Source organism: Macrobrachium nipponense, chromosome 15 (genome assembly GCF_015104395.2).
Source record: "Macrobrachium nipponense isolate FS-2020 chromosome 15, ASM1510439v2, whole genome shotgun sequence".
NCBI classification, from domain to species: Eukaryota; Metazoa; Arthropoda; class Malacostraca; order Decapoda; family Palaemonidae; genus Macrobrachium; species Macrobrachium nipponense.
This window is the reverse complement of record NC_087208.1, coordinates 16,896,931-16,918,096: the sequence shown is the minus strand read 5'-3', so window position 1 is coordinate 16,918,096 and position 21,166 is coordinate 16,896,931. Positions and strand designations below refer to the sequence as shown.

The window sequence follows — 21,166 nt, the reverse complement described above, 5'->3', positions numbered from 1 at the left end:
ATGAACCCAGTGTTTACAATGCTCTCAAGATTTGAATTTGAACCGGCCAGTCAGTTTGCCGCTCAACAGGCGACCAATCCCATGTGCTCCCGCCAATGTTATTCCTTCTCTCTCTCTCGCCACACCATGAAGAGATGAGATACGCATCCCCGCTTCGACTCAATGTATTCCATATATGAAAACTCGTGTCACCATTTCCTAACTGAAATTAAAATGACTTGAGTTTGCACCGCATTCTTCAGACGATAACCTAGAAACATCTCCACAAAGCGTGACGGGGGTGTTACGACATCCCACTTAAACTTCAGGAGATAATAACATAATGCAGACGGCCAAGGTCTAAATAGAGATTTAACAGGTGTAAAAATTCAATGATGGGTCATGGTCAAAGAGAAGCAGATTAAGGAAGGCCTGGGAAATGGTATGTTTCTTACTGGGTAGGCAATTATAAAAACGGAGACAAAAGACCAAATCAGTGGCGAATTATACTCCCCAAATCAAGGTACCAAAAATAATTTGGTATATAAAATGTTATCAGAGACGCAAGATTCTCAATTGACTTGGAAAGTATGAGAGACCGTTACCAGAACGCTAGGAAAAGAAGAGGATATGGTCCACAGACACCACCAACAGTTGGGAAGATGACTTTGGGGCAGCGAGAAAGCCAAGAACGCGCGAGCGCGCTAGAATGAGCAAGATGGGTGGGAGGGTTACAGACTTGGACTAGGCTTAAAACCCGGGTCCATCACCATGCTACAACTGCGTAACCTTGTGGATATGCTAATATCCGCAGGGCCAGTGCAGGACGGAGTTTGCACAAGGAATACATAAACACTCATACTAACATGGAAATCCTTTCGGTTATGAAACATCGTCCCTACCATCTTCAAGCCTGAGCAAATATTAATCTAAATCGACTCCATATATTGAAGTTCATGTATATTGTATTATATATTCCTTATCTATAACAGATAAAATTAGAATCACTTTACAAGTCGTAAAATTTAAGTCATATAATTACAAGCAATTTAGTTAAAGGCGCAAGAAATCATCAAAGAAGGAACTTGACAACTGCAGCACATAATTCTCCAGAGGAACTCTCCAGATCGATCAGGACTTTGCATTTCGCGAAAAGAGAGAGAGAGAGAGAGAGAGAGAGAGAGAGAGAGAGAGAGAGAGAGAGAGAGAGAGAGAGAGAGAGAGAGAGAGAGTTCAACAAAACTTCATTCATTTGATAAATAACTGGTATTCTTGACATTAAGTTTTTCCCTGCATATTTGGATAGTCTTCGTCCCTCGATTTTTATTTTTTCAGTGTATGAATCTCTGGAGCTTAAGTGGAATGATCTTGCATTTCGGGCAGCTCGTGTGTGACGTCTTCAAAATCTCAAGAATGATGGAAATTAAGAGACCAGCAAACAAGGAAATATAGAGAACAGTCTGTTCAAAAGAGAAAAATAAAGAATGATGGAAATTAGACTACCCTGTTCAAGGACTAAAACAAAGAATGATGGCAATACAGAGACCAGCCTCTTCAATGGACAAAAATAAAGAATGAAGGCAATACAGAAACCAGACTGTTCAAAGGACAAAATGAAGAATGATGAAAATTTAGATACCAGCCTGTTCAAAGGACAAAAATAAATTTTCAAAATACAGAGCAACAACCAAATCCATCACTTGGAAAACGAGTAGAAAACAAGAACCATCCAAGTATCGTAACTCCAAAGGTCACTGATGCCGAAACCAGAAATTAAGTTCCAACTCGAAATATCTAGAAGCCTGGCAGTCAGAAAACGACCATAGCACTGATACTAGACACGATTCGCAAGAGCTAAATAACAGGTTCCTTGAAAATAAGAACTGAATGAGGCAAAATTAAACTTCAAAAACTCTACTAGCGAGGATAAAATTCAACTTGTGAATTACGCACTCCAGAGAGCAGCCAGACGGGCGTGGTTCCGTGAATACGAGGGGCCATGGTTTGACCCTTGCTTTTTATGGATGACCCCTAGGAAAGAGAGAGAGAGAGAGAGGAATATCGCCAATTCTTTCGATAAGAAACTGACAATGTGAAAACAATTCAGCAAATTAGCTGTAATATAACTTTCATTATGATGGCAACCATGAGCAAATGAAATATACTTAAAAATAACCTGACAAACAAACACACACAGAGAGAGAGAGAGAGAGAGAGAGACTGTGGGGGAGTGGTAACTGGTACTGTGGCATACCTAACGAATATCATCACCACCACATTTGTATTGTACACCTGTATCCACAATCTTACATAGCAGCGAGACAAATTTAAAAAATTAATAGTTTTCAATGACACTGACAGTACAATTATGTATATACGTACATATTATAGCTACAAAATGCTCCTTATTTACAATGAACATTTGTTAGCTACAAATAAATCCCCCAAACATTTGTCAGAACTAACAGACAACTACACAGCATTGCCAACTAGAGACGATAAACTTCTAAACTAAAGAAAGAATGAAAGAAAAAAAATACATACATACGACAGGAGGTGGCCGAAATACTCGATGCATAGAAATGTAACGATTTCCGGAGCAAACGAGAGAGCATTCAATCCCACATATGTCGCAAGCGTATCCACTACGTCACTGTCTGCACTTGGTGATGACATCACCAAGACGTCAGCAACCAAGTGTACCCACGCCAGGAAATGTATTCGTGTCCGTTTTTTTTCCTTTTTTTATTTCTAATATCCTTCTGGGAAACAACAGGGAGAATAAAACATTAAAGCCCTCAACAACCGCATTAATGTTTAGGTTATAAGAAGATTGGAAAACCGCCAATCATACAATCTCAATCTGGCACACACTAAGAAGTTGCAGATTTAAATGGAACAAACAATGAATCCTGCAAAAACAAGTTGCCAAATAAAGCGATGTGAACCTGGGCTATGCACCGTACGAGCTCGACCAAACGTGTCCATGACGTCACTCAAGAGTAAACAACGACGTCACCTCTAAATGAGTCTCATGCTACCCACACACACGCGGACATGTAGGAGAGAGAGAGAGAGAGAGAGAGAGAGAGAGAGAGAGAGAGAGAGAGAGAGAGAGAGAGAGAGAGAGAGAGAGAGAGAATGCCACACATTCAAATCAGTTTACTTGCAACTAATGCAGGTAACATCTACACATAATTGTTGGAACTTCAAAAATTTCGCCATTGAAAAATGCAAGCTTCACAATACCGTTCAATGCCGGCAAGATGATGAAACAAGTGTGTGTGTGTGTGTGTGTAATGACATTGGCTCTTATTTATTCTCGTTCGCAAACCTTCCTTAAAGCATTCTACATAGAAACTCTCATGTCAATCAATCGCCTAAACTCATTTGTACCAGATAGAAAATAATAATAATAATAATAATAATAAATTATTCCACAAGGAATAATGAAAAAAAGTTTCAACGTTTTTGGCCAATGAACGTTGCTTTATTTGCCACACTTTTAGCATAAGTGCCAGTAAAGCCTTTGGCCCACGGAAAAATATAGGATCCACGATTATTGAACGGGAGACTTAAAAAGAATTGTTGCGTTCTGCTTTCCCTGCCTAACTTCTCCAGAAAATAAATAACGAAGGATACCGAGGCTACATAAAAGGAGCAGGAGGGAATATACTAAAACACAAACGATATGCTCAACTTGTAAACAAGTGAATGGCAACACTCCACCGGCGCAATATTAATGGACTAAAGTGGCGTTAATAAACAACTAAATCACAAGACACTTCTTTATAAACTTCAGAATCTGGGAGTAGGTGGATATGTTTTAGGATTACTTCACGGTTTCCTCGCAGGTAGGCAGCAGCGATTTGCTATTCGCGAGATCTTCAGAAAACCAAACCCTGTCTCGTCTAGAGTAGCAGAGGGTAATGTTCTTGGTCCACTGTTCATTTCCGTTTATAAAAGTGATATGGTTGGTTACCTAGAAAATAAGGTTGTTCAGTATGCCGATGATGCAACACTAGTGGGTGTAGTGAAGTCTCCAATTATGAGAAATGAAGCTACCCTCGGTCTCAATGGGGTCATGGACCGGATCAGTGAACGGTGCAGTCGGTGGGGTATGAGGCGGCACTTCGGTAAAACAAAAACCCTATTGATGTGCAGAGCTTGCACAGATTTCCCGCCCTATCCTCCCCTTCCAGTGGATGGGACTTTGCTAAACGAAGATCACGCATGAATTTCATTGAAGATGGACTTCAAGAAGTAAAAGCAAACAGTGGAATTAACAGAGCGGATCACAGGATACGCCTCGAAGAATGTGTGACGTCATGACCAACATAGGTGAAATTCAATGCAAAATTGATATTGTTGATAAAGATGTCAAGATTGTGACAAAATGGACAAAACTTTTGCAGAATGACTCAGAACCAAAAATGTGCTTTTGATCAAATCTACTAACGATCAAAGCAGAGCAGCAAATGAAAAGAAGCAAATATGAGTACAATACCGAAGCTAGTTGGACAGGCTAAAACAACAAGAGATGGACACTTGTTTGTAAGATATCCAGATATGAAACTAAGAAAAAGTAAACACGAGATTCAGGGAATCAATAATATATCAGTACATGAAAAAGTCAACTTCAACCCAAAATACAAATAGTATACCTATGTTCCGAAGGACGAAGCTGATATTGTCAATAACATCACAAAGAAAAACCCTCATTTCTGAAGACGACGACCCTAAATCTGTAAGGAAATATAATCCAAAGATGACAAATACAAGCACAACATGATGAAATGCACCCAAAATACCACAAATACGAAAGGCTATCTATGATAGTGCTGACAAATTGTATACGCTGTATAGTACTTGTAGTGTGTAAGACTGTTACCTGCCCTGTCAATGCTATAAATGTTAGGAACGTGGTCCCAGTGCCACAAATTGTAGAAATAACCAAGTTTCCCTTAAATACGGAGAAAATCATACATCAAACGAATGTACAATCATTTATAGCAACACCTTGAAACGTAAAAATTGTGAAAAGAAAGGCAATAATGAGACTGAACATAAAACATATGACGGAAATAAGTGCATAGTACTATATAAAGAACAAGTATCAAGGGCGAAAAATACGGATAATGTGACTTAAGACTAATAATAAGCTTAAGATAGCAAATTAACAAAAAAAGATCTAAAGAGACTCATATTCTGCAAGCGCTACGATATTGATGAGAAAATACTAAAAGACAATTATAAAATATAAGAAGCAACTAATTTAGAAAACATACAAGGGGCCGCCAAAAAGGGAACCATCCCTGTGGAGGCCTGTACATATAACCAAAGTAAAATACTCTAACACTATTCTCCTTGCATTTTGATACATATCTTATTTATTTATTCATTATTATTTTTTTCTTTTTTTAATAACTGAGGCCTTTTCTTTATGTACTTCCCTTTACTTCCTCTTATGTCTTCCTAATCAACACCAGATTCTTTGGAAACCTAAATCTAGTCATTTAAATTTAGCTAATGGCCCCTGTTGCCTTGTTCCATATGAATAGGATAAATCCTACGAATAATAGTAACAATAAAAATGCTAATACAACCAGACTTTAAAAAGAAACAAAAATATACGACGAAACAAGCAGAGAAAGAAAGCCCTGCGGGCCTAGTCACGTTTAGTGGAAAACTCTGCGCACAAGGACTACCCGCAACTTAATTATATCGATTATATATATGCCAAAACTGAAAGAAAACCACAAATAGTTATTTTTTTTTACGTATATTGAATTGAACATGACTATAATTTGGGCGAGCGAGTGACAAAACACTACCATTACTGTAAAATTAGACGAGTCAATGAGGAGGTTCATCAACTCCTACCCCATGATTACCCGGCCCCCGCCTCACGCTCGAGCACTCTAAAGGCTTCTCACTCCTGACGGTCGAGATTGTTATTATACACCAAGAATAAATACTGTCAATTTCATTCTTGTACAATGAAGCCGCTTCAATTGAGAAACGATGGCACTTTAGCTGACTGACTTTTTTTTGCCAGAACAGAAAGAAACCTTCACTGAATATGATAATTGATAAAAAAAGACAAACGATAGGAAGGAATGTCTTGCCAAGTCCCAACGGCGCTGGCGACCCGAATCCAAGTTTATTGATTTACCCAGTATATTGTTTATCACTAAACTACTAAGTGTAAATATGAGTAAGACTCACATGCCAAACTTTATCTTGCCAAACAAATCCAGCCTGTAAATTCTAAGAAGAAGGTCAAGTATCGGATCAAAATACTTTCCCTCCATCCTCCTCTTTTCGAAAGATTGAGGGTTAATGTTATCTTATCACGTTGTAAATCATCGAAAATGTTGAAGCGGTTCACGTACGCGCCCTTCCGCTGATATTGCGTAAGAATCTCTCTCCTCGAGTAGATTGTGATACCTCTTATCTACAGAGTCCCTTTACCTGGAGTTCTAAAGCCAATAAAATGTCATATTCTAATCCACAAATCCTCCTCGTCGAATTCATAAAATGAGCGCTTACACAATATGGCAGGATTTACAAATCCATCCATATAGTATTATTCCCAAGAGTTTGGACCCAAAAGTACATGAATGTACGTATAGTGCACAGTACCGGTATATAATAGATGGGCACCGATTGCTGCTTTAAAACAATTTTCGTTCTCCCTCATTCTCAAAGAAAATATGATTAAAACAATTTTCGTTCTCTATTTCTCAACAGAAAATGCCTTTTACAAGCAGGGATAATAATACTCACTATCAAAAACCTCAACAATCCCAAGTTACACAGCGCACACTACAAGTTCTAAAAATAACCATGACATAACTAAACACACAAGTGTAGAACGGCCGGAATCACAACACGCTTCAGCAACATATTTTCGTAGAGCAGAGGAGTCACACTTCCGAGGGATGTTCAGCATATCTACCAGCAAAATATCATTCTCACTCATTTCCTATGACCAACCATTAGAGAGGAAAAAAAAAAAAGTCAATGAAATGAACCATATGACGTACACTCGGAGAGGAGAGAGAGAAAAAAAAAAAAAAAAAAAAAAAAAAAAAACAAAAAAAAAAAAAAAAAAAAAAAAAAAAAAAAAAGAAAAAAAAAATACAGCATACTTTAAGTTAAGTTTAATGCTAAGCAATCGTGAGGGAAATACAAAACAAATCAAAAAAATCAGTTAAAAACACTTCATGTGTGATAAAAAAAAAAGATAAAAAACACTACTATAAAAAAAAACCTACTACCTGAATGACAGGAATAGCGGGTACACACACATACGCAGGCCATACAATTGCAGATAAGGTCGACATTCCGGTGCTATTGCATAATACCTTGACTGTTCGGCCACTACCTCACCCAGCGAGTTCTGTACACAATCGCCCTCTCACTCTCACCCGCCCTCAACCGGGCACAGCCCCCAACCCTTCAAACTGCGACGTTGCCGTATCACACATTTCAATTTCCTTGCATTAACAGAAACCTCCTTCAGCACTTCTGATTTACAATGCTTGAAGGAAATAAAACCAAAGACTGCATAACAAACACTACCTTGATATTCTGGTTAGACCGCCTTTTATCCGAGTCCACCAATACGGGAAGATACAAACGAATACAGTCGTACAATTTTAAAATTCATAATACTGTGCTTCTAAAAATGTTTGGGTCGGAAAAGACATGGGAGATTGAGACACTAAAGCAAGCGCCTTTGTAATAAACACTATAAGTCGATTACTAAAGTTAACAAACTTAGAATCTAAACATAAATATGACGGTTCGACACAGTACTGTGTAGTACTTGGCTACCTATTTACAAGAAAATACAAAAATTCTTTTAAATGCTCAGGATTCTGGTACACACACACACACACACACACACACACACAAACTCATGCAATTTCTGAAAGATAAGTTCCTCTTAATAACTGGACCCCTGAGCACCAAGACAACCTTACCACAATAAAGAACCCAAGTACTCCTCGTAAGTGCATATTTTTATCAATGAGACAATGCCAACTGGTACAACTCTGAGCAGTCAGGAGTGAAGGAAAGATTCCCAAACATTCCAAGATTGTAAACAACGACACCGCACTCCAAGAACAAGTCTGCAAGGCGCTAAATAACTAAAATGCTCTCCTACTTGTGACGTAATAAGACGCAGTGCCTTCAAGTGCCAAACAGCTACGGGATAGAAGCACACAGCCTAAACTAATAAAGGAAACTAGCGGCCACCTCCAAAGAAATTGACAATAAAGGAACTGTATTTCCAAAGAAATGAACTTAGTTCCTGATATACAACTATAAAGACAATTACAGTAATGTTTTATTCCATGCCAAACCTACTTACAGTATCATAAATTCATAATTCACGCGTTAAAATTCTACATAGTAACAGACGAAATAAAATCAAGCTTCCGAATATTCACAAAAACACATCTATTTCTCAAATATTCCTTCACCAGTCCTAAATTTACCAATGAACACACCAAACGTGTTCATAATTTTTCCAAACAAACTTCTTCACATTACATCTATAGAAACATTCATGGTTTAATGATGTCCATGTCTTCCATAAGTCCATTGTCATGCGTTATGTTTGAACTGCTGTCAGTTTCGCCAATTCAGTTCATCAAAACCACTGACTATATGTAAATCCACACTTCCAAAGATCATAAAAAAGGGAAATGTTAAACATTCCCCATTTTTATGGTCTTATTGTCCTTTGAACACACCCAAAGCATTTCCCTGAAATGAGATGTAACTTTGGCCTGGAACAAACAATAATCTTACAAAAGTTATGTTCAATGAATACTGTACGCTCACAGGGAAGTACCTATAAATAACTTGGGGCAACTGAAATGTTCTAGCAAAAATCTGGGTGACTAGAAAAAGTGTAGGCAAGGACCATCCATACTTTGGGATCAACCTTAAACCTAACACTTGTGGTAAACAAGATAAAGAAACTAGAAAGTTTCGTCCAGATTTACCAACTCTACTTACTAAAGATCTGAATTTCCCCCCCTATTCCCTATACTATAAAATAGTTTACTCATGATTTATGTATCCAAACACACAATTAATTTAGCTTATATATATTTGCTACGGGAACAAATTTGAAAAATCAAATACTACACTAATATATATATATATACATATAAACTGGTCTCTGAACCATAACATATCAAATCAAGGAGAAAAGTTTATGTACCTCAAATATATAACAAGCTAAACACCATTACCATTAGTAATGGTTCCTAGGTCCTCCTCCCGTGGCATACTACCGTACATCCTACGTATATAAATTTTCTGATGTTGACCTACACAAAAACATTGATTTTTGAAAATCTATGTGTTTGCCATAATAATCTATCAATAATCAGTCTTCAAAGTAATATAGGCTACTGTATCTAATAATACAGTTATCATGTTCCTTGAGTACTGCATTGCTTGATCATTGTTGTACACTGTTACCTTACTAAGTGATACCCTTGTCCTCCAAGATGATATTTTCAGCACGAACTGTAAGTACATCTCTTCTCATGTCCTACCTTGGGAACAACTGGGATGGCTTAACCTACCATGGGAGATAGGGAGCTAGCCTATGAGAGCAGGTAAGCTCCCCGATGGAGAATAATTACTAACCTTCTACAGGATACAGGCAAGTTAATAACTTCATCTCTTAGATGAATTTAAGTAATGTAAAATCTCTTTTGCTTGTTTTTCTCTATCTATTTGATGAGCTTGTTTAACACATAATAACTGGGTAGCCTTTGTAACACTTAAAATTATAAAAATTTCTGTTAAGTTTGTATGTAACTTCATCATTTCCCCATTTTCTGATAATCATCAAGATTTTATCCATCTTCCATGAAGGAATGCCATAAAAATAAGTACTGTATTAAGAGATTCTAACATTTTCACTAAAACGGCATGCTCCACAAGCAACATTGAGGGTACATGAAAAACCTAGGCCCTTATGCTCAAAACCACTGAAAATTGTGGTGTATTGTGAACCAACAATTCTTTAGTCTCGCATAAAAATAACAACTTAACTCACAAAAATAACCACTTATTAAGGACAGAAATCTCTTGAGGACACCATTAAAACTTGAATTTTATAAAATTTCACAATCACAGTAATTATAACTGCATAAATTAAAAAACTCCTTAATTTCATACTCTCAGGCTAAGACAAAGTTTTTGAAAAGGCAAAGCAATTGAATGAAGATGGCAGCAAAGTGACCCCATTCCAGGATTGGTGGCCACTTTACCCTATACACTATGACTCATACTGCCGTATATAACTTATATAACTTAACCTAAACTATTATGAGAGAGAGAGAGAGAGAGAGAGAGAGAGAGAGAAAACATTCGTCTCCAATATGCTATCTCTGCAAATGCCTAATATTCCCAACAATGATAGGAAAAGAGGGATAGGCTGGTTGTTTTTAAAATCTGATGGTATTCAAGTTCACATTAGGTACAGTAAGTTAGACCATTAAGTCACTGCAATTACCAAGAGCAGATTCCTGGTGTTTTAACAAACTAATTTTTTCCCTAGATTTTAGTAAACAAAACAAAAACAAAAAAAGAATTGTGGCACATGGGTTAAGTACTGCAGTTGGCCACTGCAAATAGGTTAGGCTACGACAATGTAGCAGTTTTTTTGGTGCTCTAAGTCTTCCCTAGCTTAAGGCTCCTTTCACTTGATACATCTATGGGGTTGTTCACATCTCGCGTGCGTGAAATCGCTGTTGTGTTGCCGCATAACGTGCGTGGTACCACCAGACTTCTGCGTTGACACGAATGGATGCAGTGTCTAGTGGACCATTATGTTCCATACATGTCTTCATATCCCCAGCATTTCTTTATACATTGAATGTAAATTATAAAATAAGAAAATGAAAATCTTAGGATTTAAAACCAAATCAAGGGAAACAAAACTAGGCGTAAATATGGCAGGGTACGTCTTGTTATAATGGAATGTGACATCAATATAGATCTCCTTATATCTATAGCGGAGACGAAACTAGTTATAGGATAATAGACTCGAAGATTACAAGTCGGAATTTGACTATATCTGCATATCATATTTTACCTAAGAAGCTATTCATTATTAAAATAACATCAGCCACAGTAGTTCCTCGAATGATCTTGAGATATACGGAAATAACTGAAAAAGTGGTTGCCATCCCGTTTTAATCCTCAAATAACGTGGCAAATGAGCCTCATGTCACTCACTATGCAATCAAATAGTGCACCCAATGGATTAAGGCATTCTCTTTTTCTTCCTTAAATACGCTGAATAAAAGTACAATGTACTCTCTCTCTTATCCACTGTGGTAGACAAGTACAACCTACCATGACTGTATACACAAGTCACAAATGTTGATGATTTTGCCTAATGCAACTGTGTGCGGCATACTTTAAAAATCCACCGCAGTTGCTGTGGTGCAGCGGACACATCTACCTATCTGCAGCAATAACACGCATAGGGGGAACAACTGACTAAACTAGCAGATCCAGTTTCCACCGCATGTGGATCCACCCTACAAAAAAGTACCTTAACATGTCCTGACACCGGAGATGGGCACCAGTCACGAGTTGTTGGTGGAGAGAGCAAGAGCTCAAGACCTCTATCCTTTCAAAGTATTTTCTCCAGTTAGAAATTAAGGTCATAATATAAGATTAAAAAGAGGTTAATGAAAGTCTGGCTCTACGCTGTGCACACACACTTCCATGACGCTTTCGAAATTTTTGCTTACAATTCCAAATATTTAGAAGATTGACGCCATCTCGATGTTTGCGGAGTCGCTTGTGTCGATAAACTTTCCATTCCATGTGCTAAATCCGCACACCACATACCTACAGACGCTGGGGCACTTTCTTCACAAAAATCGTAAAGAATGACTACCAACCACGACTTATCCAAGGGAACTACAATTTTTTGTATAAGAAGAAACGTGCACCAGATAATTATTTAAATTAACAGTTAAACACAGCAGTATAAGGTCATGAATTGCATAAATTTTTTATGTATTCATGATTATTAATTTGAAAATATTTGCTGTTGAAAAAGTAAATAGATTTCTGACTCAAATATCAACAGTTTTGCTGTGAAAAGTACCTAAGCCATTGTTTGTGCTCTTCTATTATTTTTTGCAGTTGTCTGCTCGTATCTACTTTAGAAATATCTGTAATTTTTCGGGATTAATTTGGTTGCAAAAAAAATAATGGATAATGGACACGAATTAAATAAACATTTTGAAGTAACAAAGTAAAGTTAAACTAAGTAATGAGTAAAGTAAACAATTAAGGGAATAAAGCTCATAAATCGTGTACTCGTGTGCTGCCCGCAACTGTTTGTGGAATGAGTGCTTAGGACCAGGAACCGCAATGTGTTTCAAATGTAATTTGGAGTGAATTAAGACCAAAACTTGTATAATTACAATCAAATAAAGCACGGTGGTATTTCAGTTGTGATGGCAGTAAGGATAAAACCACCGATTACAAGGTAAAAATGAATTTCAGTTCAAACCATGACCCTGGGAATAAGAAGTTTCATACTTTCACTAACAGGCAACAAAATGTTGTTTTATTGTGCTAATTACAACTGCAATCTTGAGTAAGATCAATAAACGTCACATATATACGCTAACATTGCTCAAATGAGTGCTGGGAAGGCTGGGCAAGATGTTGGATCCTTTACGGTTACGAACGGCACTTCAGTCGGTGGACGCCACATTGGATTTAAAAACTGCCTTGAAAACATATTTTACGAAGACCTCACATGCCTATTTAAGTTCGTATAGCGCTTTCATATATCACATTATGTTGAAGAAACTTCAATTTTTTGAATAGTATGCTTGTTTCACCAATTAGATATCGCGTGAATAAGGCTGATCCACCTGAGTATGATGGATCTACTGTGGTGCATTCCCCTATTTTGGCTTCAACTAGCCTACCTACCTAAGTGCAGAATAGGCCTAGGCTAGTATGGCTACAGGGTACCTACTCCAGTTGCAAATCTTCCTTCTTCCAAATTGTTCAAAGTGAAAATTCATTTCTTCTACTCTGCAGACGTCAGGTAATTTCAAGTGTGTAGTGCTTTCTCTTCTCCAACATCTACACATTCATTACCTTTTCCTGTAACATGTCCCTCTTTGCAGGCTTTTTTTCCCCTACAGGCGAAGCCTAGAGCAGCCTTGGGTTTACAGTCTTGACTGTCCATCATGGCTTTGGGATGGGGAATAGGGAAAAGGTAGTTAGTCATGACCTAACCAAATATACAGTAGTAAGCTTAGCTGAGGAAAGTTGATAGGCCCAGTGTCACCAGAGGGACGTTGAGGGGGGCTTTGGGGGGAACATGGACCAGGCTGAACGGAGGCTGGGTCAGGCCTAGTACTATAAAACCAAAAACGGAGGGGGGGGTGAACAGGCGGCTAGACCAGGCTGACATGAAATTTTGGAGAAAGGGCTAAGCTTGGGTAATTCTAAGCAGGTACTCGTAGCAGCTACTACTCACTTCAACCTGAGGTCCTCGTTGTCAGTTTTCAACTTGCCGACGTCGATCTGCAGCTGGGCCTTTTCCTTGGCGGTGTCGTCCAAGAGCTTCCTGGCGTCGCTCAGCTCCTGCTCGTAGAGTCCTTTCATGGACACCACCTCCTTCGTCACCGACTCCTGGATGGTCTCGACTTGTGTGCTGAGGCGGTTGTTCTCGAACTCCAGCTGTCGCACCCTGTCGATGTAGGCCGCCAGACGATCATTGAGTGATTGAAGTTCGGCCTTTTCTTGGAGCCTGGACAGCCTGGTGGGGCTAAGCGGAGAAGAGCGGACTCGTGAAGAGCTGCCTGGGGTGCTCGTGCTCGGTCCTCCTGTAGGTGTTGACCTGCCGCTACTCGTGGATGTGGTAGTGACCTGCGTCACTTTACGCGACATACGAGTAGCCATGATTCTTAAAAATGCACAACACCGAAAAACGCAACAATACTGGACACAAGCTAGATCAACCAACAGCGATCACTCACTAGTGGTTGCTACCACACTGTAAACACACCGATCGGCGTCCACACCTCTTTAACGTTCGCCGGTATGGCATCTGTGCACGACTGCCAAAATCTTCTAAAATATGTATTTTGAATTCATCTCATAATATTGATGAACATTCAACATCTCCTTACACTAAATATTTGTATTGTACTTTACGGCACAAAAGTGTGGTCTTCCAGAAATGGTAAGTACTTTGAATTGTACATTAAATTTCATTACTGGAACCGCCAAGCCCTGTGGTCACGTGACTTTAGCTTGGCGGCCGCGGCAAACATCTCTCCGGTGTATTTCAAGGGATGATATCATTCCCAGTCCTAATACCACATGTTCGAGCCTGCTTTTATCCTGCCTTTTAATTAGTATATATAAAAACCTATGGCGATTGAGATTTTGAAAAGTGAAGATGAAATCGTTAATAAACGTAATTGCAAGATAAATTTATCCTCACATGCACATCAAGTCAACGTGAATTCTTTTTATCGGCGTAATTAACTAAAAATATTCACTTATATTCACACTTATAGTGAGAAATTTCAAAATTCAAAATGCCTGTACCGGTGTCAGCGGTTACAGCAGCTGCTTTCAATGTAACAAATTGTAATTAGGCACATGAACTAGCATCCTGATTGGTGGATATTTAGTTTCCTGCTACTGTGTAATGGTACGTTCTCTACGATTAAATATACATTACTTAACTATTCCGTATAATTTTTTTTTTATTTTCCGTTTTCTTTTCATGCACTCCAAGTTACATTAAAATTCTATGACAAAATTATGTGAAGATTATCCAAGAGTTACACCCTTCAGTGACTACGGGCTGTCAGTCTGAATTTTTGAAAGACCTCATGTGTCTGAAATTCACCAAGTAATTTGTTCTCCAAAGCTGAGGGAGTACTTTAAATTTGAGAAAACTAATTTCAACTATTTATCTACTCAAAATAGGCTATCAAAGTGGACTGGTTACATTTTTTTTATTCACTGGATCTGGAAAGGAATATATTCTAATTTTCGGTTATTTCTTTGCTACTGCCTGTTCATCTTCCCCAACCATTTTTCAAATAATTTTGTAGCACAGGGAAGGTTAGTAACCTCGTCAAAAACAGTCCATAACCCTCCAAAGGGAACTAATGGGTTACATGCCTTCTTATCATAAGAATGTAGAGAGAGTTTATAACCGGTGACATTCCTTAGAGAACTTCCCACATATTAATCGTACATTTTACCATTGTGGTTTAAGGGTTATCAGTCCAGGACTTCTCCTTCAAACATGGTGTAATGCAGTGTTTTGGACTGCTAATTGAGAGTATGGAAATAAAAATGAAGTATATATTGTCACAAGAAGATTCTAATACCCAGGTTGGCTACCTAGAGATATACTGATAATACTCCGCCCTTGCAGTTTCATCACTAAAAAGACATGGTCAAACAAGAGGTTTGGAGCATATTGTATCAATTATCATTCAGAAGGGTTTTCTCTGCATGTTAAGTCGAATTCAGGCAGGTAGATGATGAGCAGGCTCCCTCCAGGTTTCATTTGGTTTGGGTAAGAGACCTTTGGAAATCTTTCTTTTAAAATCAATTCAACATTCTTTCCTATACGTCTGATAGTTAGCTCAGAAATATCAAAGAAAAGACTACAGAAGTTCCCGTCTCCTACTGTACTGAGGGCATTGAGATATCAGTCCAAGAAGAGGGTTCACTTGCTGCGAGAGAAAAACTATCCCACTGCTATCACTCAGTATCCCTTGTACTTTAGGCTCAACTCTACCAAAGGACTCGGCCAAATTGGTGCGGTATTAACGAAAAATCTTATTGATTAATGAAACATTTTCTACATCAGGTATAGGCAAACACGAAATTTCATTGGTTATAACTCAGTGCTGGTCTGAATTGTTCGAGTTTATATAATAATCAAATAGGGTTTATCAGATGTTATGCAATAAAGTACAGCACTGTCTTCTGCTTTTCAGCTTAATCCCTAGTCAGGATCACATTTTGTTTCTTCTAACTTTTCCAGGTGTCTCTAACACCCAAAGAACGGCTCATTCCACAATTCCATTTGCCAGATATTTTATAGACGTATGCTCCTCCCGACTCAAACGAACCCACCTTATTTATCTGGGCCGGGGAAAAATATATGAAAGCTTTGCAAAAACTATAATTGTATATATCGCCAATGTTGAGAATGTGACAAAAGTTCTTTATGGAATTTTCGTCTAACACTTTTTCTGTTAAGCGGAATTTCGGCAAAGTCAGAAAATATGTTCATGGCAAAAGATGTGTTGCTCTACAGACTGGAAGTGGGTCATGTCGGGAGGCCATAATGTAATCCTGTCTTGATTGTAGTGCCAAATTCTCAGACTGAATACTACATGAACAGAGGTCCATCATAGCTCAACATTTAAATAAACTTCATATAATATAAGGATCTATTGGACTAGGGAATATTTTAGTCATTTAGGAAGAACCTCTCATAAACAAAGGTTAATTTAAAAATTATGGATGAATTTGCCAAAATATTTTGGGAATATTATGAAGAGCAATTTCGAAGTGCTTCTAAGACACTTCTAGAATTACTGACTATTACAAGCTTTTGCAAAGGCATATTTTTTTTATATAATATTCATAGCAGCTGAGATAACAAAAATGCAGACGACTGAGGCTATGTTAGGTAAAGAGCATCGAGTTTTCCCATGGCCTCTCTCGGTGGCCATGGTTTTCCTGTCTAAAATTATGATAGCCAATTGCATACCAGTAGCAGATTTGGACCTATCTGCACATATTTAGACCTTTCTGCTGATACGTTGCAGTGTATGGCTCTTTAGACTTTCTCACAGATAAGTGTAAATTTGTTTTCATGCGGTGCATGTTCAAAGAGAACGCATCTTCCAAGAAGGAAGAAGGTCTACGGCTAGAAGATTGTTATATTTAGGTTTGAAGCTCCAGTGAGCCAATTGGCTCGAATGGGAAAGGGTGATCAATTATTTTTTCCTGGAAGGCGGTTCACCAACTTGCATCTTTAAAGCTCCAAACAGCTATGAAATTCCAGTGACAGAGAAACGGTGGTTCACCTCTTGATGGATTTGCTCGGAAAGGACTTGAAAACCTGTGTATAAATTCAGTCCCTTAGTTATGAATTATATTCCAAGTTTGCTAGGTTGACTTTGAAACAGATCCTTAAATTTATCTTCAATAACTTCTGATAGGTATAAAGGCTATCTAAACTAAGATGTACATAAAAAAAAATATCCCAAGGAATTTTACATGTTTGGCTTAAGCACTTTAGGCGGCCTCTAATCTTCGATTCAATTTATTTCACCTTAATTTGAATCCTCAGCTGAAGACAACTTATGGACAAAGTTAACAGACTATACCAAAGAAGGCTTCAAAGGGAAATCAGCCTGCAGAGAGAGAGAAGAAATTATATGACAAGGGGATAAATAAATATGAATGTAAAAAAGGAAACAGACACCTGGAAATTCAGACGTCGTCTGCAGAGAGCAGGAATGAATTGACTCCTCGCTTAAATATTTGGAGATTCCACAACTGCGCTAGGCAAATTTTTCCACATTTTAGTTGTGGCCAAGATAAAGCTACTAGCAAACTGAGAGCACCACAAGGGTGAACAGTACCTAGAAACAAGCTAAAATACTGATATAATAAACTTATCCTGAAATATCCTACAACATTTCCGCAAGATGCTGACTTTTTGAGAAACAGAAATAAAATGATGTACTATATGCTTCTCAAAAGTTAATTTCTAATCAAAAGCTAGACTTAGAATCTTATAAGTCCCTGACTTTCAAAACCACAGTATTTAAATGAAAATCATGATGCAAGAGTTCTGTAGATCACATATCATACTTCCGAGTTTTAGAAGGTTGTTTCTTTCGTTGTTAACCAAGACTGCATTTGTTTCTTCTTGAAGGGAGTTAGAATACTACTGATAAGGTCCAAGTATTGATTTTCATCTAGCAGTGCAATGAATATGTTTACTACGTTTAAATTTAGGACAGATGAAATCAGTAAAATCATCTACACACATCTTTACTCCCAGATGATCATTGATAAGTTTTGTTACTGCCAATATCAATATAAATAGTACGTGACACGTCCTTGATGATGCCCATTTTCTGAATGGATCAGAAAAAATATGATTTAAAAGTACTTAAAATGTTTGTCTGAAAGTTCTCAAAAATATTGGATGGCATCATTAACCACCACTGTAAAGCGACGTCAAGATGGAGTACCTCCATGCATCATAAGCTTTTTGTGTGTTGATGATGATAGCCAGAGTTATCTGAATGTACTAAAATCCTCTTTAGATGTAATCAAGTCTTCATTATTATTATTCTAATAATTAATTTGACAGGACCAGCGAACTGATATTCTCAACTATCATAAAGCTGGCACAAAGAGGCTCCGTTTTAATTAAGATATTTAATAATAAAAAAAAAAAAACAGCACCAAATTAATGTTTGTTGCTGGTTGCAAACTTGAGTCACATAAAATGTGATTTATTAAAGTATGTTTCGTTTTTCTGCAGTCTGGGATTGGGTCCTAAAGGGTATTCATTAAATACCCTAAGTCAAGCACGTGTTACCAGTCCAATGCCCGAGATATTTACAGTACTATACTTCAATTTGGGATTTTTCAGGAATAGGGTCCAACAGGTAATAGTTCCATAAATCTGTGGTGGACGCATTAGTCGAGACAGTCTGGGTTGGAATGAAGTATGTACTACTTCCTTTGGAATAGAGTTTAGGCCAAAAGCCAAGCACTGGGACCTGGGGCCATTCAGCGCTGGAAGGTTTGACAGGTGTAAGAGGAAAACCCAGCAGTTGCACTGAAACAATTGTTAGGAGAGAGTGGACAGACAGCAAGATGCAAGAAAGATCATTTGAATGGAGGTGCGGTAAAAGTAATGAAAGGGGTTGCAGCTAGGGGCCAGAGGGACGCTGCAAAGAACTTTTAGTAATGTCTACTGTAGACTCCCTATTTGGACAACCTCCTTTGCTATAGCAAGCAAGTCCAGCCTTTACCAATTTTTTTCATTACCTTTACCATTTTTTTTCCATTATTTTACATGAACCTGTAACTAATGACATATTTCTATACCTATAAGACTCACTTGGCTTTCTACTAGGTTGAAGTACTGAAATAATTATGGAATTAGAGAATATAGAATTTATGCCAATGGTCGAGACTTAGGAACTATGAGGTCATTCAGAACAGAACACGAAATGGACAGTAAAATGGTTTGAAAGATGTAACAGAAGGAAAACCTTGCAGTTGCACCATTTAATCAATTAAGATTGTGTGGAAATTAATATGGACTGGTAATTGCTGGTGTTGGTTGTTCAATTACTTTAATAAGTGAAATTTTTTTCTTTCCCAGGGGCCAATTCACTGCACAAAGATAAAGCAGGTTCAAGTTCTTCTCTTGTAAACTTATATCTAATTGAATTTTGTCTACTAGTTTCTGCTAATCATTTTGGTAATACTGGATATGAGTTACTTTTATATTATGGATCATTTGCTCAATGACAAGTAGTACATGCCCTTGGGATTGGAAGAGGTACTGTAAAGTACTATTTCCCAGCTGTTAACCCTCTTATACCTCCATTACTCTACTAGCACATTGATTGCAACACATTTCAAAAATAAAAACAAAACATGAGATTGACCTATCTGTAGACTTACTTTTCCTCTACCATTAAGACTTGGGATATTTTTTCTGATAACATTTTTTGCTTCACTGGGCTCACCTCAAGGAAGCAGTCTGAATTTATATTTGAAACTGAAGCAAGGTAAAGTTTAAAAACTTGGGCAGCTTATGCATGAAGAGCCCCAAAAGAACAGATGAAAAATAAAAAGCAAAATGCACTAGGCTGATGAAGGGACTAGTGAAAGAGCCTTTAGTCCATTGACTGTATCACAACATATTGCAATTGGTTTTGTTTGTATGGTGTTTTAACGTTGCATGGAACCAGTGATTATTCAGCAATGGGACCAATGGTTTTACGTGACTTCCAAACCATGTCAAGAGTGAACTTCTATCACCAGAAATACACATCTCTGACCCCTCAATGGAATGCCAGAGAATCAAACTTGCAGCCAGCGAGGTGGCAGGCAAAGCCCGTACCAACCACGCCACTGAGGCAACTTCCTACATTGTTCCTTGTGGATTTAGCCCTACTCTCTCCCCACTGATCATTATTGCTTTTGTCATCTTCACAGAGTTAGATGTTAAATGACCTCTCTCCAGTCATGTACTCTTTCTGCCCAAACTCTCATCTGGTCGAGGTTTATATCTACGCCTTCTTTTCCAGACTTCCTGGGCACTCCTACAGGTCTTTGTTCTGTTACTTCCATACCTACTATTTTTCTGAGCAACTGCTCATCACTTCTTATCACATGTCCAAACCACCTCAACCTATGCCATATATCTTCTTTCTAGTCTCGACACCACATCTCTATTGTTTCCTCATTCATATGACCTTTCCACAGTAATTGATCTATGATTTTTAACATTCTAATCTTACACCTTTCCTATTTCTTTTCCATTTTTCTTGCCATTACTGATGTTCCTGCAGGAAATAGTATTCACTTTATGTACCAATCACTAATTAGATGTCATCATTTTCCTTACTAATGGGGCACCTTTATTTACCAGTCGTGTAGTCTCTCCTTACATTTCATTCATGCTGCAACTACTCTCTTATTCACTGCTATCTCAGCTCCACTTTTACATTCTAACTTGTCCCCAATGGTAACACAATTGCCCAACTCTTACTTATGCACATTTTCTAGTCCTAAGAACCTCTTAAGATAGCCTCTGTAACTTTGGTATGTTGTCAATAGTTCACCTCCAAATTCACTTTATGGTCATTTTCCTTTGCTTTGGTTTGCCTGCATTAATTTTCAGACCTTTCCTTTTCATTTTACTCTCCCTAGTAGCTCCCACTGGCCCACTAACCTGTTCTCTTTCCCTGTTTCCCAAAAGTCCTTAGTTACAGCAATAGCAAAAAAGACAGAGGAAAAAAATATTTTTCTTAAAACAATAAAAAAAATCCTTAAAAGCCTTAAACAGTTGCCCTGA

At 37.9% G+C, this 21,166-nt stretch overlaps 1 protein-coding gene across 4 annotated transcripts in view; it reads right to left on the bottom strand.

Moving 5' to 3' along the window:
- The window catches only part of LOC135227006 (lamin Dm0-like), a 57,016-nt gene extending 42,898 nt beyond the window's left edge, over positions 1-14,118 (bottom strand). For 3 of the 4 annotated variants that reach the window (XM_064266756.1, XM_064266759.1, XM_064266758.1), the window contains exon 1: positions 13,541-14,118. In XM_064266756.1, coding sequence (XP_064122826.1) covers positions 13,541-13,965 — 425 coding nt within the window. In that variant the 5' untranslated portion in view covers positions 13,966-14,118. The remainder of the gene's footprint in view (positions 1-13,540) is intronic. The other variant, XM_064266757.1, reaches the window with a different exon arrangement.
- Between the last annotated feature and the right edge of the window lie 7,048 nt (positions 14,119-21,166).